The sequence below is a fragment of the Chinchilla lanigera genome, unplaced genomic scaffold, assembly GCF_000276665.1.
Source record: "Chinchilla lanigera isolate Chin_1 unplaced genomic scaffold, ChiLan1.0 scaffold00015, whole genome shotgun sequence".
Taxonomy (NCBI): domain Eukaryota; kingdom Metazoa; phylum Chordata; class Mammalia; order Rodentia; family Chinchillidae; genus Chinchilla; species Chinchilla lanigera.
The window spans coordinates 14,726,439-14,746,668 of NW_004955416.1; the positions used below are offsets into that span (position 1 = coordinate 14,726,439).

Consider the following 20,230-nt stretch of genomic DNA (forward strand, 5'->3'; position numbering starts at 1 on the left):
TGATAATCTCCTACCTCTTTTGTCTGTAACTCACTATTATTTGTCTGTTTGTTTTCCTGAGAAACTATCTTGTAGATAACAATATGTAAAACAATAACCATTGATAATTTAAAAAAAAAAAAAAAAAAGACCCTATCTCATAATAAAAATTTTGAAAGGTCTTATGGTGTAACTTAGTGGTAGAGTGCTTTCCTAGTATGTGTGAGGCCTGGGGTTCAATCCCTACCACCAAAACCCAAAACGAAACACCGAAACAGGAGTGTCCCATCTCTAGGGGCAGCCATAGCCGTGTGGGAATGTGGACCAGTGTGGCCAGGCTGTTCTGGTTTTTTTCTAAAAGGCTCAAATCTGAATTTTAATGTTGTGAATCCAGTCAAAACTTTTAAAGGACACTGTATACACTGAATAGGTTGCCAGTTTATTTATATTTTAAACACACCTCTTTTATATTTCAAGTATTTTTCCTAGTTTTGGGGAGTTGGTATATGAATCCATAGTCCTCCAGTTCTCCATTCGAATGGTGATAACTTTTTTTTTTCAATACTGGGGATTGAATCCTGGGCCTTTGCTCTGAGCTACATCCCAGCCCTTTTTAAATTTTTACTTTGAGGCAGAGTCTCACTAGGTTGCTAAATTGCCTGGGCTGGGCTTGGATTCATAATCCTCCTGCCTCACCCTACCAAAGTGCTGGGATTACAAGCTTGCCCTACAGCACTCCACTATGCCCAGCTCTGTGACAACTTTTATACATCATTCTTTCATCTTAATACACTAAAGACTATTTTTAAATTATTCTATAATTATATAGAAACTGTGCTACATGCTATATTATTTCTCTTCACCCATGGCACACTAATACACAATAGTAGAATTATAAATTGAGTCTTTTCATCTGTTGATACGAGTGGTTGTTCTTGAAAGTGAGTGGCAGTTTTGTGGTCAGAGACCAACTCTTCTCTCTTTCTTCTGCAGCCATCATTTCACCAGGCTGACAATGTCCGTGGGACCCGGCACCACGGGCTGGTGGAGAGGCCAGCCAGGAACCGCTTCCACCCACTGCACCGAAGGCCCGCAGACAAGCCGGGGCGGCAGATATCCTTTTCACTGTCTGAGGGCAATGTGAGTTTTGAGTGTTTGAAAGGTTTTCAGAATTTATCATCCCTGTAGTTCTCCTGTGGCCTCAACATCTTCATTTTATCTGATGAATGGAGGCAATAAAAATAAATGAGCTCAAAACTAGATACATCTCTATGGCCAAATTTGGAAAGACTGTTGTGGGTGTTTGCTTTATGAAACCATCGATAAAGTTTCTAATGAGATAACTGAATATAAATGTGTAATTCAGCTCCATCGTCAGGCATTTCAACATTGTCTTCAGAAATCAGCTAAGCCAGAGTTAAGCCTGATATTAAATCAAGTGAGATTTCTTCTATTGAGCAAAAACAGATAGACAAGATTTGTGATTTATTTTTATTTCTGTTGACCTGCTGACCTGGCTTTGGGAACTTAAAGATGAAATCTCCTACAATTTTCTATTTGTAGAGTTTCAAACTCAATAAATGACAACCAAAATATAAACTTGGAATTTAGGGAAATTCTTATCTAGTGATGTATACTTGATACCAAACTCTATGTTGCTAAGAAGCAATAAAGAAAAGGAGACGGCAAACTCGTGACAGTTTTATTAAACAGTTGCGTGCTGGGGAGCGGAGGAGCAGGGAGGCAGGGTGGGGGTGAGGTCACTGCTGTGTGACAGATGTAGAGCTGAGGGTGCTGGAGACACAGAACTGAGCTGGGTATCGTGGGAGAAGACCCAGAGGTGTGCCAGGAGCCCTTCGCTTCCCCTTCACCCTTCTTGGCCCACAGCTGGGAAGTGGGGAGGGGAGGCGTGGCGCCTCTCCCTGCTGAGACTGAATTCCTGGCAGTGATGGCAAAGCTGGCTTCACAGCCCAGAGACCAGGAAGCGGGAGGGCGCTGGTGTTTACTGAGCATCTACCCATGCCAAGCACTGCGATGAGCAAGTGATATGTCATTTGGTCCTCAGAGCGCACTGAGTTGTTTATTTTGTTAACCCCCACCTTCCCGTGAGGAAACTGAGCATCAGAGTGACTTGCTCAGGGTCTTGCTGCTGTGGCCTGAGGAGGCTGGTCTCGGTCCAGGCCCCTGACGGCCTGGTCTGCACCCTGGCTCCTCAGGCCACACTGTCCACTCGTTCAGGGTAGTGAGTGCCATGGACACAGAGGCGCCAGGTGAGGGGTCGTGGGGGCACACAGAGAGACCCCTGAGGCTCTTCCCGAGGTGAGGATGAGGGTCTGGGGACTGCCGATTCCTCCCTCTCTCCTACCACAGACATTGTATTTAGTCCACAGGAGTACCTGCCTTGCAGTTTCATACTTTATGTGACCATTTGCAGGGAGAATGAAGGTGGTAAGTGATCTTGAGAATTCATTTTTGGAATGTGTGATAACTTAGACACAGTGTAAAAGGTAAAAGGGGATTGAGGCAATTCAGTTAACTCACCTTTATCTGAATTACTTGGAATTTTCAAACAAAAGTCAGTATTTCTTTTCTTGATTTAACAACATACCTTTTTTTGATTTCTCAGTTCCCTCTTTCTCTTGTCAAGCCTGTTTCTATATATTATATATTTTACTATATGTGTGTATTGTACGCATAGGGGTGTATTGTATGCAGGCCATCACAGACATGTTTTAATGTAAGTCTAGCCTAAATGTAGATATATACACACATACAGCTTTATTAACAAAAACGGTAGGAGATAGAGGAATTGAAGAAAAGAGAAAGGAGTTGTTTGTTTACCTAAAGATAGTTTGTGAAGTATTCACTAGCAGCCAGGCACTGACTTAGACCTTGTAGACTTGACAGCAGACTGCCATGGTCCCTGTCCTCCTGTACTTCTTCTAGGGAAGAGGCTGAAGCCAGTGGTGGTCTCACACGAGCTGTCAGGGGCCGAGGCACCTTGGTGTGCAGTGGGCACACAGGAGGGGACTCTTGAGCCAGCCAGGGTGCCCAGAGGGACATTGTCCCACCTTGTTGAGCTGACACTCCTTTTGGGAGATAACAGATAGCCAAAAGGCAATAATAATTAGGGAGAGTGAACTGTGATACCTGATGGTAGGTAGGTAGCTATGAAGGGAGTTCTCCGGCAGAGGGACTAGAGTGTGCGCAGTCCCAGGAGAGGAGACGGCAGTGTGTGTTCGGGACACCTTGGCTGACTGAATCCACTTGCAAGAGCATCTGCACACCTCGTCACCTCCAAATGAATACACAGGTAAAGCTGCTCACCAAAGAGTATGAGTCTGACTCACAGGTCATGAGCCATCTCTCTGTGGTCTCTTCCTAAGCCCCTAATTGGGGTCTGGGCACTGGGTATCAATGCAGAGAAAGTTCTTTGGCCCATGGATGCCAACAAATGAAGCAGTGAGTCTCTTTTGAGGAATAAAGGGACCATGCACTCCAGCTGAAATATAAATGTGGGGTGATCTTACATCAAAGGTGTTACTTATTCAGGAGAACTTGGAGGGGGAGAACTGAGTCCTTTTCTTTCTTGACCTGCATTCTGTTTGTTGTAAAATAATTTGCCTAAAATTATTGCCTTTCACATTTGTCAACTACCTTTTAATGAAATTTTATCTTTTAAAAATATGGAAACACAAAATTCTCTTGTTTATGGTTGTTTCTTGGCTTGGGCATGATTTTTAGTTGGGCTCAGATAAGAGTTCAGCCTGGGGATACATTGATCTCAAATAAAACAGACATTGTTCCACACATACTCAGGCTTCCTCCCAGAGTGGGCAGCCCAGCAGGCAGAGCTTGGGCACAGAGATTCCTTTGGCGGTGGGCGGCTACACTGCAGATGGCCAGGGCAGTGGGCGGTGCTGGTGGCATAAGTAGTTGCCAGAGCAAGACCAGGGCACTGCCAGCGCTAGGCCCCACCCTCCACAGGCGGGCAGGGGAGTCCCGTGCCTGTCCCTGGCCAGGCTGGGTGGGGAGCTCAGAGCAGAAGCTCGTGAACCTTCCTGCAGCGTCTGTGCCTGTAGCAGCCCTGCTCACTCCTCACTCTTAAGGGCAGTAAATATGGCTCACCCCCAAAACCATCTTGCTGAATTTCTGAACTATTTCCAGAAGCTTGCAGCTAATGAAATATGTTCTCAGACCCGTGGGTAACGCATTGGAAAAGAAGAAGGTGAACTAAATAATCACAGACAATGCCTTCTTCTAAAACTGATCTGCATTTTGAAGGGGAGAAAAATAAATGTTTAGGAAGTTTGCCAACAAAGTGGAGGGTTCACTAGTGGGGATGGCCCTAAAGTGATGCCAGAGTTAGGGAGGACCTTCCTCCCTGGAGTGGGCCTTGCTTTGAAACTTTGGAGCACTGACTTGTAGGACACTGTTTCTTGACATGCGTGGCCTGTTAAATTTGAAAAACACAGTGTTCTGTGTCCCCTCTTGGAGCCTCACAGTATACTGTGGTGCTTGGAGAAGACCCATAGATAATAAGCTTCCTACCTTTAACAAAAAAAAGATTTTTTTATTTTACTAGTACATGTTTACAGTACATAATGATTACTTTCACTGTGGGGAATTAGTACATGTTCATAACACATCTCAATTCTTTTTTTCTCCTTGTCCCTCTACCCTTTTTTGCCAGCATCAGATTCATTTATTTTTAAGTCCTTATATAGTTAATTATCATATATACAGATTAATAGCTAGACTACCTGCCAAAAAATATATAAAACACATAGGACAACTATGCTAAGTAAGCCTTCTACATTTAACCCAGGATTTCCAAAACCTATGTGATCACAAAATCCAGTTTTTATCTAACAACCATATCCTTGAAGGATAAGGAACTACTGGTCTTTAGAGTTTTTAAGAAAAAAATATTATACATGCCACCTGTTTGCCACTCAGCATGCTGAGAGAAACAGGAAAACAAAAAGACTCAAACAGATCCCAGTCATACCTACCTTTCTTAAAATTTAACTTTAATATGTAATCTGCAGGGACATAATTAGAGGTTAAGGGACTAGAGGACATAAAGTAATATTAAGGTAATGGCTGAGACATTTGGTGGAACCACACTGTGAGCAGTTTTTTGGTACTGGGAATTGAACTCAGGATCTTGTGTTTGCCAGACAGGCGCTGTGCCACTGAACTGTATCCCCAGCCTGTGAGCAGTTTTATACGTTAAATCTGACCAAAGAATGTATCTGGGTAGATGTGTTCTATCAAGCAGATTCCAAGTCTATTTACCCCTGGCTGCACAGAAGGTCACAGGCCTGCCCTGCACACCGTGTCCTGACAGCAGATAGCAGCTGGGAGAGTGGGATAGAAAGTGGCCAGCCTCCACACTCCCTGCCCGAGTATGCTTGCTGTACAGAGACAGGAAGCCAAGAGAAGAACCCAGCCCTACACAAAGACCAGGTGGAACTTGTTTGGTGCTTCTGGTGTGCGTGTGCATGCGTGTACACATGCACACACGTACACACACACACCCGTGGATAACTGGCCAACAGATGTCCTCTTGAATCAAAGAAGAGCTGCTCCACTTTGCCTGGGGAAGGAGTGCATGCTGTCTCCTGTGACGTACCCTGGACTGTGAGTTGTGAGGAGTTGGATCCTTGTAGTCCATGGATCGAACTCCCCCTGCTGACCAATGGAGAGAGTGGACAGACTGGGATGACCCTGAGACCCCAACTGAGCATGTAGGTGGATGACGCCCCCCTTTAAGTAATATGGAGCATAAAAGTGGCAGATTGCAGGCGAGAGGATGAGGGGTGATCAGTTTGATTTTAGGGGGAATCTTGGTGTCTGGTATATATTTAGAGGAGGACCTGAGCAGGCAGTTGGAAATAATAGCTTGGGGTTCACAAGAACTATTGGAAGCCGAAGACAAGGATTTGTGAGTTGCTGGACTGGAGCCAAGGCGAGCTGGAGTTGATTACAAGGAATATGATGGCCCACGGGCTTTTCTGCCCGTGGGAGGTCGCTGTCTGTTTCCAGGGATATTCTTCCTAGTATGTTTGTGCCCAGAGGCTCATCTCTTGCCACTCCTACTCTGCCTGGTACTCAGTGACTCCGACTCCCTTCTTCCCATCCTTTCCCTGGGAGAGCAGTGCAGAGAGCTGTGGGCAGAGCCTGTGAGGGGCATCCTGATGGCCACAGAGGAGCAGAGCCTCTGAGCTTGTTGCAGAAGAGCACACATGATGGTCCATAGTCATCTGGACCTTTCTGTTTCCGTCCACAGTAGCCACCTCTCCCTTACTTGTCTTTTTCATTGTCCTCTGTTTTCAGGTTCAACTAGCTGAGCTTAACTACCCAAGGAGGCAGGCGGGATCAGAGTGGCTTGTTAAGGACTCTGTGTCCAGCGGGTCTTGTCTGTCTGTATGCTGTCACCTAGCCGGCATTCCAGAATTGCTTGTTGAATTAAATAGCAAATTCAAGTTTACAAATGAAGGTGTTTTCTGCCCTGAGGTCATTTCAGTATGGCGGAGAAATTTACACCTACCTGAATACAAGTTTCTGAACTCTTTTAAAGGAACAGGAAGAAACCTTGTGTAGGTTTTCCTCTTGTTGAATTTAATTGTAAGCTTGTACTAGTGGCGTCTTTTGGTGTCCATGGTTGTTGGGTTTTAGAAAATTCATCAAATTAGGTAGGACCTGAAGAAATAAGAGCATTCAAAGGTCAGGTCTTTTAACTTTTAATACCTTAGAATAATTAAGTGGAAAATTTCAGGAATTTACTACATTTTCTTGTTAATATGTATCAGGAAGGTTAAAGTGCTAACTTACACCTCAGCACTGAATTATGAATGTTTGATCCTTATATTACCGTGATACCACTTTCTCCTTGTTTGAATGCGGTATGAAGTCCTCTCATGAATGGACTTCATGACTGTAAGGCTGGCCATGCGCTGAGAAAAATGGTGAGGAGCCGCTTCATGAAATATGCTTTTCTGGGCAGAGGTTCATCCAGCCCTGCAGAAGAAAGGAAGGCAGATAACCACAGGTTGTGAGATTCAGTGCCTCCTCCCTAAAGGCTTTGCCAGCTAAAATGCTGATCTCTTTCAAGTCGCAAGGGCATCCTTATTTCTCTATCACCTTTTTCTTTCGTGTCTCCTACTGTGATGTGTTCTATTCCAGTCTGTACTTCACATACATGAAGCCTAATAGTTACAGTTGAAGAAATGTCCCCCTGGAAAATATTTCTGTCTTATTGTACTGGCTCAGATTAAGAAGTAAGATAATGAGACAAGACAGAGAAAGTAAACTTTAGGTGAGGCTTACAATCCTAATGCTTCTTCTGGCAAAGAAAATGGTTTACACTAAATCCATAAGATCTTGTTAGTGCCCACATTTGCTAATTCCAGGTTCTGTAGCCACTTGAGATTCCCAGACCAAGCTTGTAGGTCCCATTTCCTCCTAGCCCAAGCCACTAGAGCTTTTCTTTCTAAACCCCATCTTTCCAAAAATATTCAGAAATATTTTCTGTCTCGTGGGGACTCAGGGCTAGTGCCTTGTTTCTTGAGAAGCAGTGTGACTTGTGCAGAGCCTTGAGCTTTGTGATCATTGAGCTGGCTGTCACTTTGACCTGCCATGCCAGCTCTGTGATCTTGGATTTGTCAACTCTTCTAGGACTGATCTTCAGTTTTTCCAGCTGTAAAGTGGGAGATAATATCATCTGCCTTCCAGGATCGTTGTTAGAATGGAATGAGAGTTCAGGCTTACCAGGAAAGGCCTGACTTATAGTAGGTGCTTCTATCCATTTTTCATATTTCTTCCTTTTGAGACAGGGTTTTACTGTGTGGTTTGGGCTGGCCTTGAGCTCACTATGTCACCCAGGCTAGCCTCAAACTCCCAGTGATCTCCTGCTTCAGCCTCCTGAGTGCTGAGATTACAGGCATGCACCACCACACCCACTGGATTTTCATGTCTCTGATGCCTAATATATACCTTGTATCATCTTTATGATTTCTACATTAAGGAATAAAGGTTTGGGATCAAAGCATTATTGGTACCTGCCAAACACATTTTCTCTAACAGTAATGTAGGAGACTAAGAGTGGGTATGGATTTGATGAGAGTGATAGGAAGTGAGCAGGGCTTTGAGGGAGGCTGTGTTCCACCTAGGAGAAAAAGGGGAAAATGACAGGAGCAAAAGTGAAGAGGCAGGAAAGGGCAGGGTCAATGTGGAACCTAGATCTGCTGCAGTTGGGAGGAGCGTAGATCAGCACCTTGTAGCCAAATTGTGGAGCACAGTTAGCAGGCCAACAAAGGTGCCATTGCCTTTCAGGCAGAAGAGAATCACCAAAGATTTTTATATTAGTAATAAGTGCACCTTGGGTAAACCTCATTGGCTATGATATCGCCACTGTACAAAGCTAAAGAGTTTCTAGTAAAAGAATAATATGATTACAAATGTCTTGGAGCCATGAGTAGTGGCACATGCCTGTAATGCTAGCACATGAGGCAGGAAGATGGCAAGTTCAAGCCCAGCCTGGACAATTTAGCGAGAACCTAAATCAAAATTTAACAAGTCTGGAGATGTAGCTCAGTGCAAGGGCCTTGGGTTCAATCCCCAGTACCACCAAAAAATAAAAATAATACCTTAAGACAATTCTATAAGTATGAATATATAAATCAGTGCAGACAGCATCCTGTGTTCATCGTGTATTGTGCAGCATTCCCCTGGCTTCTGTGTGTGTCTGGAATGTGTTCTATCCTATGCTAGACCCAGTGACTGATACAGAATTTATAAACAGAGCCTTTAACAACACCAGGAAGTTTACATTTCTCCACAAATTCAATGCAGCTGTCTTTTGATGATGAGTAACAGGAACTCACCTGAACTTGGAAAGAGGAAATTTATTGGCTTATGTCACTAGAAGCCAAGGACTAGATCCAAGGAGTCATGTCATATCATAGACTCTATCTCTGTTGGTGCCACACTGTGTTGACTTCACCATAGACAAGTTTCCCATAGACAGTACTGAAATAGCCTGTGGACTCTCCACCCCGAAGGGGCACTGCTTTCCCTGGGGAGTGCTCAGCTGGCTCCTGGTTGTCTGAGCCCACCCTGGGCCAATCACCGCCTCCAGGGGCATGAGGTGGCCTGCCTGGAAATAACTGGGCTTGGTGTGACCATGGGACAGGAGGCCTGTGCAGAATGACAGCCTTGCCGCGTGTGGGATGGGAAAACAAAAGGTGCTGTTCAGGCAAAAAAAAAAAAAAAAATAAGCACCCCAAATCCATTGTGTAAAGGCAGCACTGGTTAGATGACAGCAGAAGGCTCTCCTGAGGAAGTCGGTGGAGTAAGCCTCAGATAGAGCTGTCGGGTGTAGACACAGAGGTGAGAACCCAGACCTCAGTTGTCTTAACTCTTCACAAATTGTAGCCTCTTAACTCTGCTTCAAGTTTCCATTAATTTTATTTTTCCTTTATTAAAAATTCTACTTTGACGGTAGTACATTTGGAGCCAATTACTCTTCACAGCCCCTGGATGAGAGCTGGCCAAGGTAAGCAAGCCATATTTCAAAGCTATCTTAAAAGATACGAGCTTTTTCCTATTATGGTTTCACTCTATCTACCTTGAATGTTGTTTTAGAAATTTTTAGTATAAAACAATCTATTGATTCCTAAAATTTAAATCTTTTTATGTATTTTCATGGGCTTGTATGAAAGTACAAAGTGAAAAATTTACAAGTAAATCTAGATCTTCGTACTTAAAACCAAATAGAAACCCAGTTGGAATGTATTTACCAACAGCATACTTTGGTTTGATGTATATTTGAGACATGGAAAAATAAACCCCTTTCCTCAGGGTGTATTAGTAAACTACTACAAGGAATGAAAGGCTCCTAAAATGGTGTTCATGCAGTGTTTGATTTAGAGTCTCTTCAGTATTTTTGAGCCCAGTATAAATGATGACAGATATGAAATTAAGTGAAAAGAACTGTTGCACTGTTCTCGTGTCACTTTCAGATCACATGCTCAGATTTGTGAGTATCTGTGATGTATCTATCAAGAAACTTCAGGTCTCTTGGTTGGGATCTTTTTTCCTTTTATTCTCTGGGCAAAAACTGATGAGCACTTTCACCATACAATTTAGTATGGGCTGGGGAAGGACACAGAAATGGAAAAGAGTTGGCCCCTGCCTGAAGTAGGTTTTCAGCTATCCTCAAGAATGCTGGCACTCAAGTTTTTCAGATAGATAAATACAATATTTTATCTTAAATCAGAAAAAGTGTTAGTTTTAAACTGATAGCTTTCTTTTGTATAGTCAAGAAAGTGTCAGAATTCTTGCATCCAGGTTGCTAAGGCAGCCCCTACACATGCACCTAAGCTACATATAAGGAGTAACTTTTTGACACATCTGGTGTAAGACCTCAAATCCTTTCGAGAGGAGTCAGATTTGGCCAATTTCAAAAGACATCCGGAGGTGCTTATTTGCCTGTTTGTTAACTCCTGCATACTCAGGTAAGTAACCCTGTTCTGAGGGTTTGTGGTAATAATCCTGGAAATCAGAGATGCCAGGCGCTGAGAACTCGTTCAGTCTGGCCTCATTTGAACAATGAAGAGCAAAATGAGCACGGTGTGTTTTTGAGTGACTGAGGTCAGGCAGCTGCATGAGTAAAGAGCCAGTTCACAGACTCAGGTCTGAAGTCTTCCTTTGCTCCTGTGGATTGAACTTTTCTTCCTTTTATGTTGTTCTGGCTTCTAAAGGCAGCAGCCTCCTTGGAAAGAAGAAAAGCATCCTGGGTTCAGATTAACGTCTGCTCTTAACAGGTACATGGGCCATTTCCTAATAAAGGTAAATTGGTTGCCGGGGATGTAGCTCAGCGGCGCAGCGCCTGCCTGGCAAGCACAAGGTCCTGAGTTCGATTCCCAGTACCAAAAAAAGGAAAAAAGGAAGTAAATTGGTTGTCCTGATATTCTGGATGTGTTGTCCAGCTACCAAGTGTGTTTGTTGGCTGTGTTTGTGTGGAGTGTTAACAACAAACCCCCATTTACTGATGTTCAGGGCCCAGTACAGCACAGCATAAGAATATGAGGCCTGGAGTACGGTCACCACTTACCATAACCTTGAGCAGGTTAAACTTTTATATGCCTTAGTTTTGCTCATCTGAAAATTGGAGATAATTGTGTCCATCATGGACTGGTTATGAGGACTGAACAAGGTAATACATGGGAAGCGTAAGTGTTCAGTAAACATCAGCTGTTCTCATGATCACACTGGGCCACACTCCAGGAGTGAGTGTTCTTCCTGCATCAGTTTTTTCAGTCCTACAGTACACTGCGGAAATGCGTGTCATTTTCTGTTTGAAGAGGCTAAATGACTTGTTCAGGGCTTCTGAGCTGATATGTGAAGGGACTGACTGGGCATTTTAAAAAAAACCACAAAAACTCTTAACAGTGCAGAATTTTAAACATACAGAAAAGACAGAAGATTGTGGAAAGCCCCTTGGGCCTGTGCCTTAACTTCAGCCTTGACCACCATTCTGCCAGTCTTGTTTTTTCCTTGCCCCTACCTCACATCCTAATTCCACACTGTAGTTTACCTGCAAGTATCTCTGAGAGTGCAAGGCTGATGAGAGCCTTCAAAAAGAAAACATATATCACTTCTCAGCCTTTTGGCTAAGATCAAGTGTAAAAAGAAAACATAGCCAGAATGCCATTATTACACTTAACAAAATTAACTGTAATTCCCTATGGTCTAATACCAATCTGTACCCACACTTGCCCGATTGTCTCTGTGTGTGACTGATGTGCCCCTGAATCTGTAGAGATGCTGGTGCTGCACTCGTGCGCCTGCTCCCGGAGCTTGTGGTCCCTCTAGGGCAGCTCTAAGGCCTTCTCTTGCTGGCTGCTTTCCTTATCTGAAGCCACTGGGCTTAGCAGTCATGAGGCTGTCACCTGGAATGGACCACAAAGAAACATTTTAGGCTGACAGAGCTGTTCACACACCCTTCTTATGACACACAGTTTGGCTCTCAGGTGATGTAAATAAACAGTTGTTCACGGGACCAAGCCTGTGTATAACCTAGAGCCATCTGGGAGAGTTTTAGAAGTTTGCTACTGATCAGGGGTTCCCAGACTTGTCTTAGGACTGCTAATGTGTTCAAAAATAACAGTCAACTCACTACATGTTAACTAATATTTCTTTTAAAGAAGTGTAATTTTATTTTTTTAAAAAAAGGACAAGAATAGTCACGTTGTTGTTCATTTTCCAAAACTCCTGAAGACAATGGACTTCTCTACTCCACTCTCGGTCTAGGGTGGTGTCAGCCATGTGGGTGCTGGAGATCGGATCCCACTGTGCTCTGGGCACACAGGGTTGGGGGACGCGAGGAACACTGTAGTGTTATTTTGAAAGTAGCCTTGACCTTGCCTTGTCCCAGAAGTATTTGAGAACCACCATTCTGGGTGGTCTTTCCCAGAGGACCAGGTATTCTCAGGTGTAGAAAACCTGGTGTAGCCACCAGTCATACTTGTCACAGCCATCTTCTGACTTGTGAAGAAAAAAAAGAAGGCCCTATAGGGAAGGCGTAATTCCACGGCCCTTCTGGTTGAAATAGATGGTTGCTATCAGCTAGGGTTCACAGATTTAATATAGGAAAAAGATAGGCTCCACAGTGGGTGCCTGTGGAGTCAGGAGTAAAAGAATGCAAAATGCTGGGTGTGGTGGCACACACCTGTAACCCCAGCACTCGGGAGGCTGAGGCAGGAGGATCATTGTGAGTTCGAGACCAGCCTGGGCTACAAAGTGAGCTCAAGGCCAGCCTAAACTGTATAGAGAGCTCCTGTCTCAAAAAAGACCAAAAAAATAAAATAAAAAAACCAAGAATGCAGAATGGCCACCTGCCATCCAAGCTACAAACCTGCTGGTTGGTGCCACCCACCTTCAGGACAGGTCTTCCCTTTGAAGCTTGCAGTGTCTTGGTCAGTCATCCGCAGACGTGCCCACAACTATGCTCTACCAATCTGCTGGCAGTTCTTAATCTATCCAGATTGACATATCGCAGTTAGCCGTCACAGTGCCATGCCATCTGCTTCAGTGTCAGGCTGTCTGAGTGTAAACCAGTCTTCCTTGGTGTGATGACCTTGCAAGTAAGTGACTTCAGGTAGCTCCCTCCCGTCTTTGTGTGGGTGATTGTAAGTCCCAATTCTTGCTGCCTTCTCTGTGGGTAATATTCAACAAGGAATACTACGTGTCACTGAGGAAAGGGCTTTTCAGCCAGATCTCTCCTTTCCTCCTTAGGACCAATTCCGATTCTGCTCTTCACACGAGTGCACTGAGCACCAAGCCCCAGGACCCCTATGGAGGAGGGGGCCCATCGGCCTGGCCTGGCCCGTACATGGGTAAGATGCACAGTCCCTGCCTGCAGCACTCGAGAGAGCAAAGCTTATGGAGGACTCAGCCTTCTCCACTCTGATGGCCTTTAGGGGGAAAGCCCAGGGCAGGGAGGGTGCACACTTGAGGTAAAGTTAGGAGCAATGTCTTCCCAGCTTCTTCGCCGGCGAGCGCTCCTTTGTGGGCACCTCTGGGCCCTCACGCTTCCTCCCTGCCCATGCACCGCCTTTTCTGGGCACTCACAGTGGCTTCATTACTGTCCCTCTCTCCAGCCTCCTACCCGCCCCCTCCAGTTATTTGGTGGGCTCCCCAGCGTCCTCTTTCGGTAAGACTAGGCTACAGGAAAGTGCTCCTCTTGTGGGTCCAAGGAGCAGTTGTGACTGAACCCCAGAATGAGGTAGCCCATGCCAGTGAGGGGCGGTTCTCTGGGAGACTAGGGGCACAGGAGAGAGTGGAGGAGGAGAGGTGGCATCATCCCATCTACCCTGGGCTCGAATGAGGCAGTAGAGCGGGGCCAGGAGTAGAGAGTGGACTGAAGGCAGCCTCGTGCCCCTCCCACCATGTACTTCCAGAGTGAAACTGGTTCTGCACGTCTCATTCTCATGTTGAGACCCTCAGTGCTACCTCCTGACTCCAGGGGAAGGGGTGCAGCCTTCTAGGAGCCATGTGTGCCCCAGGATCTGGCCCCTGCCTGCCCTTGTCCCTCTTTTCCTGCTCTTCAGTTGTGTGAACCACTTGGGTTCTGCTGCTCTTCCAGCCTGTTCATGTATCTTCTTCTTATGACTCAGTCCTATCCTACTTGGCCAGTGTCTGTCAGCCTCAGCTGGTGTCCACATTTCTGTCCCTCTGGCCTTTCACCCTGTGTTGATTCAAACTACTGTGTTCCAACTACTGTGCAGATGCTCTTAGGATCTGCCACACTTGACTGCTTCTTTGGGAGATGTATTTGTCTCCCTTGGCTTAGGGTAGATTTCTTTCTTTTTTTTCCATGACTGGGAAATTGGACCCAAGGATTTCACACTGATCTATGTCCTCAGCCATTTTTTTATCTTTTATTTTGAGATAGGGTCTTGCAAAATTGCCCAGGCTGGGCTCGAATTTGGGATCCTCCTGTCTCAGCCTCCTTGAGCACTGGGACTATAGGTGTGCACCTTCATGCCTGACTAGGGTAGATTTCTTAAAGATAGCATCTTAACTACTGGTCTTGTTTTCTCCAACACCTAACACAGTGCCTGGCACAGAGGACCCCTCACTGATGGAGAAACACAAGGACATAATGCAGTGGCTTGTATGTAGGGAGCTCTTGCTAAAACACTCTGAGTGCTGACGTATAACATGCACCTGAAACCAGAGGCCTTCGAAACCTGCATTTCTGGTGTTTATAATCTACAAAGGACAAGAGTCTGGAGTTACCTGTTTCATATACAGATTGACTCCTGGAAGGATTGAGAATAATCATTGATCGAGATACCAGCTTCTCTGGTTTTCTTTACTTCTTGGACTATTTAAAGTCTAATCTCTGTTCTTTGCGAAGGGAATGTTCATGGTCACTTCTCTTTGTGTGAGGACGGATGGGATTTGATGATAACAGCTGCTGTATTTGCTCCCGGAGTGCAGTTCAGGGAAGACTCCATTCGTTTACATGATCATTTGCTTGTGGAGTCTGAGAGCTTTCAGCATTGGGTAGGGACATCTGCCCATTTTTCCTCCAGCGTGAGGCTGTGAGAATATGTGGGCAGAGGCGCCAGAATTGCATGTGAGGCGGTGCTCACTGCTTATAGATGTGGGGGTGTCAGGGAGGACAGAGCAGGTTGCTGCAGACTGGGGCGGGGGGTACATACACAAAGCCTGACAACGCGGGGCCTGTGCTCAGTGGAGGGGTCTGCAGGTGGAGTAGGGCTTCAGAAGGGGCCAAAGGCCTAGAGAGAACAAGGGAACCAGCAGGTTAAGGAGGCTTTGAGACTTGCTAAGGTGGTTACCTGAAGTGTTCATGCTGAGTGGTGTGGCCTCTGAGGGAAGAAGTGAGAAATAGCAGGAGGTGTGAGGATGAATAAGAAAAGTAAAGGAGCATAAAAGTTGATCCAGGCAGACAGAGGATTAAGAAAGGAAGAAAAAAAAGTTTACAGGGCATACCTGTAATCCCAGCACTTGGGAGGGTGAGGCAATAGGATTGCTGTGAGTTCAAGGCTAACCTGGGCTACATAGTGAGTTCAAGCCCAGCCTGAACTACATAGTGAGACCCTGTCTTCAAAAACAACAAAAAGAGGAAATCCTGGACCAGAGTTCCTAGCTGATCTGAGAATCTTGGTGGCCTCTCCTTTGCAAATCAGCAGTTAGAAATTGTCGGGTCACAATGTCTGACACCCATGGAAGTGTCCAACCCAGCTCTGCTCAGATATTGGCCCGTGTGCCAGTCTGTTCTTGCTGTGCAGGGATTGCAGAACTCAGAAACATGCCCAAATATGGATGTGTTTACATGGGAAAGCCAGTGTGTTTAAAATATTATTCAAGTCTCCAAGGATGGGAATTATTTATGGAGAATTATATTTGTTGGTGGGAGCTATTTTAAATAGCTTTATGCATTTTCCCCCTGTAATTCATTAAAGTTTTTCATTTTCTTTCCTTTTGAATTTTAAAAATACCAGCTAGCTTCACAAAAAGGTATTTCTTGTTGTAAGACCAACCAAATAAAGATTTTCAAAGTGATGGGAAATTACAGTAGAAGCCCAGGCCTAGGTTCTGGAGGAGGAACGATAACACCCATGCTTTCCTGGGAGCCGTTCCGGCTATAGTGGAATTCCACACCGCTGCTGTTACTGTTAGGAGCGATGACAAGGGAGCATCTGCTCACAGCTGAGCCACAGGAGCAGTAAACTGTGATGCATTCGTGAGCGGCGGTTTGTGTCCCCAGAAAATAAAGCCGTTAGTTTGATGCATGTTTAGTAATTTTTATCATGGTTGTTGAGTCAAACAACAATTAGGCATGAATGATAAGTTGTAAATGACAGAAATAAACTTCTACAACCAAACAAGATTCTTATAATTTCTCTTGTTTAACTGTCCAAGAACCTATAAAGAAAAACAGGGCAGCATGTGCTTCTTAAGTGCCATTTAGTAGACAAGATGTGCAAGCCTGTCCCACAGCTTGGGGCTAAGAGCCAAAGAGTATTCTCCCCATTCAGAATGCTAGCTGCTGACTATCATCTGTAGGGACTGCAGTCCCTGGCTCCTCCTCTGGAGGCAGGGACATGTACCTCCATGACCCCCCAACCTGCACTAAGTTTTGGCCTGCAGTCAAGGGAGTGATTTAAAATGCAAATAACTCTGGGAGACGTGAGCCTGTTAAGGACTCTTGTTTGGCTCGCTTAAGCATCTCAGTTCTCAAGAGGGATGGAGAGGTCACAGGGGTGACAAGAGGGCCCAGGACAGAGTGGCTGAAATCCCAGAGGTTTCTTTCAGGACACACTCTGGTAGAGGGGTCCACCCCTCACCGCCTCCTCCACTTTGCATCAGGGGCCCAGGCAGGGAGTTATTTTAGACCTGCCAGGCAGGGGTGTGCATAGGAGGAATGTGGTCTCAGACGTGCTCAGCTAGGTCAGTCCTCCGTGACCCTGTGTTCCTGGAACACAGATGCGACCTTGGTCATCCTTGTCCCATCCCCCATGGGAGCAATGTGAATTAATTTCCTCTGTTTCCAAGTGCCCAGTCACAACTTGTTCCTTTTTTGTTTTTTAACTCTTTATTTATAGTTGTATCTTCTGGTATTTTTTTAAACCAGTAGGAAAAATCCAACTTGGATGTTTTGATTATGTGCTAGCTTAGTGCTAACATCAGTTATCACTGCCACCATCCTCTGATGTCTGAGGCGTAATCCTAGGACTACGAGGATAATATTTAATTATCCTCGTTCCCCTGGCCCTTACACCCACAAGTGTAGCACATTCTGCCTATCCTGTCTCTGTGCGTTCTCAAATTTGCCTCATTGCCACCTACTTTGTTCCTCCTTGCCTGACCATTTTATTGATTTTCTACGTGGTCTCCCTGCCTTGATGCTTTTCGCTTTCAGTCCATCTCACATCTGCGCAGGAACAGCCTGGAAAGCTGAGCTGTGACCCAAACCTCGACTCCCAGCCCACTCCACCCCTGCTTGTCTCCTATCCTGCCCATCTAGTGCTGTAGCCACACGGTGCCCTCCCTGCCATGCACATCCTCCTCTCTTCCCCGTTCCTCCTCCTCTTCCTCTTCCTGTCTTTTCACTGGGGCATCCCCTTCCGTCTTACTTCCAGTTTTCTCAGTTCCTCTGGGTACAGCAAATTGGCTAGGGGCATGGCCCCTCTGAAGATACCCACACCAGAGTTCTAGCCCTAGAGCTAGCAGTGTGATCTTGGCCATGATAACAGTGCCCGCCACCCATAGGTTAACGTGAGGCCATCTGTGTGAAGTGCCTGGCACATGGTAAGCAAACAGTAACACTGGCTGTACTCTCCTTCCCTGTGTCCCGCAGTGCCTGCCGCAGGTTCCATACCTGCCTTCTGTCCAGTCTGATGAGAAGGGGCACTAATGGATGTTATGGGGGTTGCCCAGCCTCTGCACAGTTTCACATGGTGGCCCCTGGTTGAGTTTCCATGTTCCAGGGCTACTCTAGATTTAATGATTAAACCTAGAGTGGTCTTGATGATGAGATGCTTCAACAGAGGAATCGGTTAACTGTGCTAAACTGCCATGTAAAGCTTAGTTTTTATATTTGAATAGGATAATCACATTTTACTGATCAGAATGGTCAACTTCCCCGCTCTAAAATGTGAGTGGGGAATTTCTTTGCTCTCATTTGGGCAGTGCTGACTGTAGAGCCACACCTTTTGTCTGGGTGCACCCTGCTTTCTAATGTTCCCCTGTTCACACGGCCCAAGCCACAGCCCTATCTAAGTCTCTCAGAAGAGCGGACCCAGGTGTCTGCAGAAGAGTCCCCGAGGTGTTATAAGAGGTGTAGATTCCTCTGCCAATTCCCAAGCCTTCTGAGTCAGCGTCTTTGAGAATTGGACCTAAGAATCTGAAGTTTATCAGTCTCACCCAAATGGTCTTTACATGCACTAAATTAAACTCTTTGATTACTGTTTAGATTCTGTTTCTGTGGGACTGAGAGAAACTCTGGCTTTGCAGGTGTGCTTCCATTTACGGATCTGTTCAAGGCACCGTGAAGACTTTGTATCTTCTACCTGGGTTATGGGATTTCCTGCCATGTCTGTCTTCTCTTCTACCCTGGGTCACCTGCCTCCCACCAACACTTAGTGCAAGAGCTTAGTAAATATATATTGGATGGAAAATTATTAGATAACTGTATTTAATTTTTATGAACTAATTAGGTTAATCTGTAGTTTAACCTTACCAAGAAACTTGTCTAAACTGTAAGTTATATTTAAAGGCTTACAATTAAAATTTTGGCCTGATTCTGTACTCATTTGGAATAAAAAGTGACCCAAGGAGAATGGTAAGATGTTAGATTCTTGGCTCAGTTCTTTAGTTTTAGCTTAGAGGGATAGGAAATTCTATACTTTGTCATCTGTAGGATACTTTATTGATTAAATATTCTTTGTTCAGCCAGAACGTCTGCCAAGTCAGATTTTTTAAAACTTTGCGAATAGCTATCACATACGCCCTTTAAATTGACTTAGAGTCCAGATACACAATCTGACTGAGCAAGATACAGATAAGTAACAGGAAACAGCCTCCAGCTTGGAGCTGCCAGCCTGTTCCTGTGACACCCATGCTGTCCGCAGTGACTCGGGCTCTGCCCAGGAAACAGCAAAGGGGGGCGCGTTTCAGGCCTCTTCTGTGCTCTGTGATTTGAAGATTCTCAGGCCTTGCTGAAGTTGCTTTTCTCTCGAGACAGAGGCAGTAAGGAAATTTAAGACAGACAATTTTAAAGGGAAAGAAAAGCAGATTGGCACCAACTCTAGACTCGAAATAACTGCATCTACTTTTAGTATACACAAATATTAACACACCTTGAATGAACTTCCGTGTATCAAAACTGCTTTCAAATTTAAAAAGTCTTTTTTCAAATCAGAAATTTATGAATTCATGAATAAATGAAAATGAAAGTCATGTAACACTGTTCTTTTTCTTATAGGTTTCTGTGATGGGGAAAATGATGGGCCCGGGGAAGGTAAGAGCTGGTTTTGCTTACCTGCATTGGGGTGGGGTGCCTGCCTGTGCATAACCTGCTCTGAACAGCCTAATTCATGTTTTCAAAACTTTCCAGGAGATTCACAGCTGCTGATTAGAATACTTTTCTGCCTCTAGAAACTTAAGGCTAGCCGTGATCGAGGGCACGAGAAAGGAAACGGATGATTAGGTTACAAAGGTTCCTTGTTAACCCAGTCCCCAGAGTCTCACATGGTTGTACAGGGAGTGAAAGTTGTAGCCATATGAAAATATGAATGAATCAGTGACCTAAACACTTAGTTACCGCAGAACTGTTCTCTCGACAACATTGCTTACTGAGGAAGCCTTTGTAAGTCAGTCATTGACAAATTTAAACAAACAGTGCAAGGAAAATGCAAATTGAATGCAAAATGGAATTATGAATTTTCAGAAGGTGCTGAGCTTTATAAAGCCAATTAAAATCATGTTGTAGATCTGCCAAAATGATACCCAAAGCCACTGACACATGAGGACCCAGTACTGTTCATTTATTCATTCAGTACCAAGCACTGTTTCCTTTTCCCTAAATCTTTTCATCTTGAAATTTAATTTTCATAATCGGAAACTGAACAGCCAAGTAAGGTTTACGTCACAGAGATAAGGCTCCTTTGGATATGATAAATGAGCAGTGTCTCACAGAAGAGACACT

At 44.9% G+C, this 20,230-nt stretch overlaps 1 protein-coding gene across 1 annotated transcript in view; it reads left to right on the forward strand.

Moving 5' to 3' along the window:
- Crtc3 (CREB regulated transcription coactivator 3) overlaps window positions 1-20,230 on the forward strand; it is a gene marked incomplete at its 5' end in the record, with an annotated part of 96,589 nt that overhangs the window by 54,148 nt on the left and 22,211 nt on the right. The window contains 5 exon segments of the mRNA XM_013512506.1: window positions 973-1,092; window positions 9,480-9,541; window positions 10,749-10,811; window positions 13,285-13,385; window positions 19,508-19,543. Of these exon segments, the coding sequence (XP_013367960.1) occupies window positions 973-1,092; window positions 9,480-9,541; window positions 10,749-10,811; window positions 13,285-13,385; window positions 19,508-19,543 (382 nt within the window).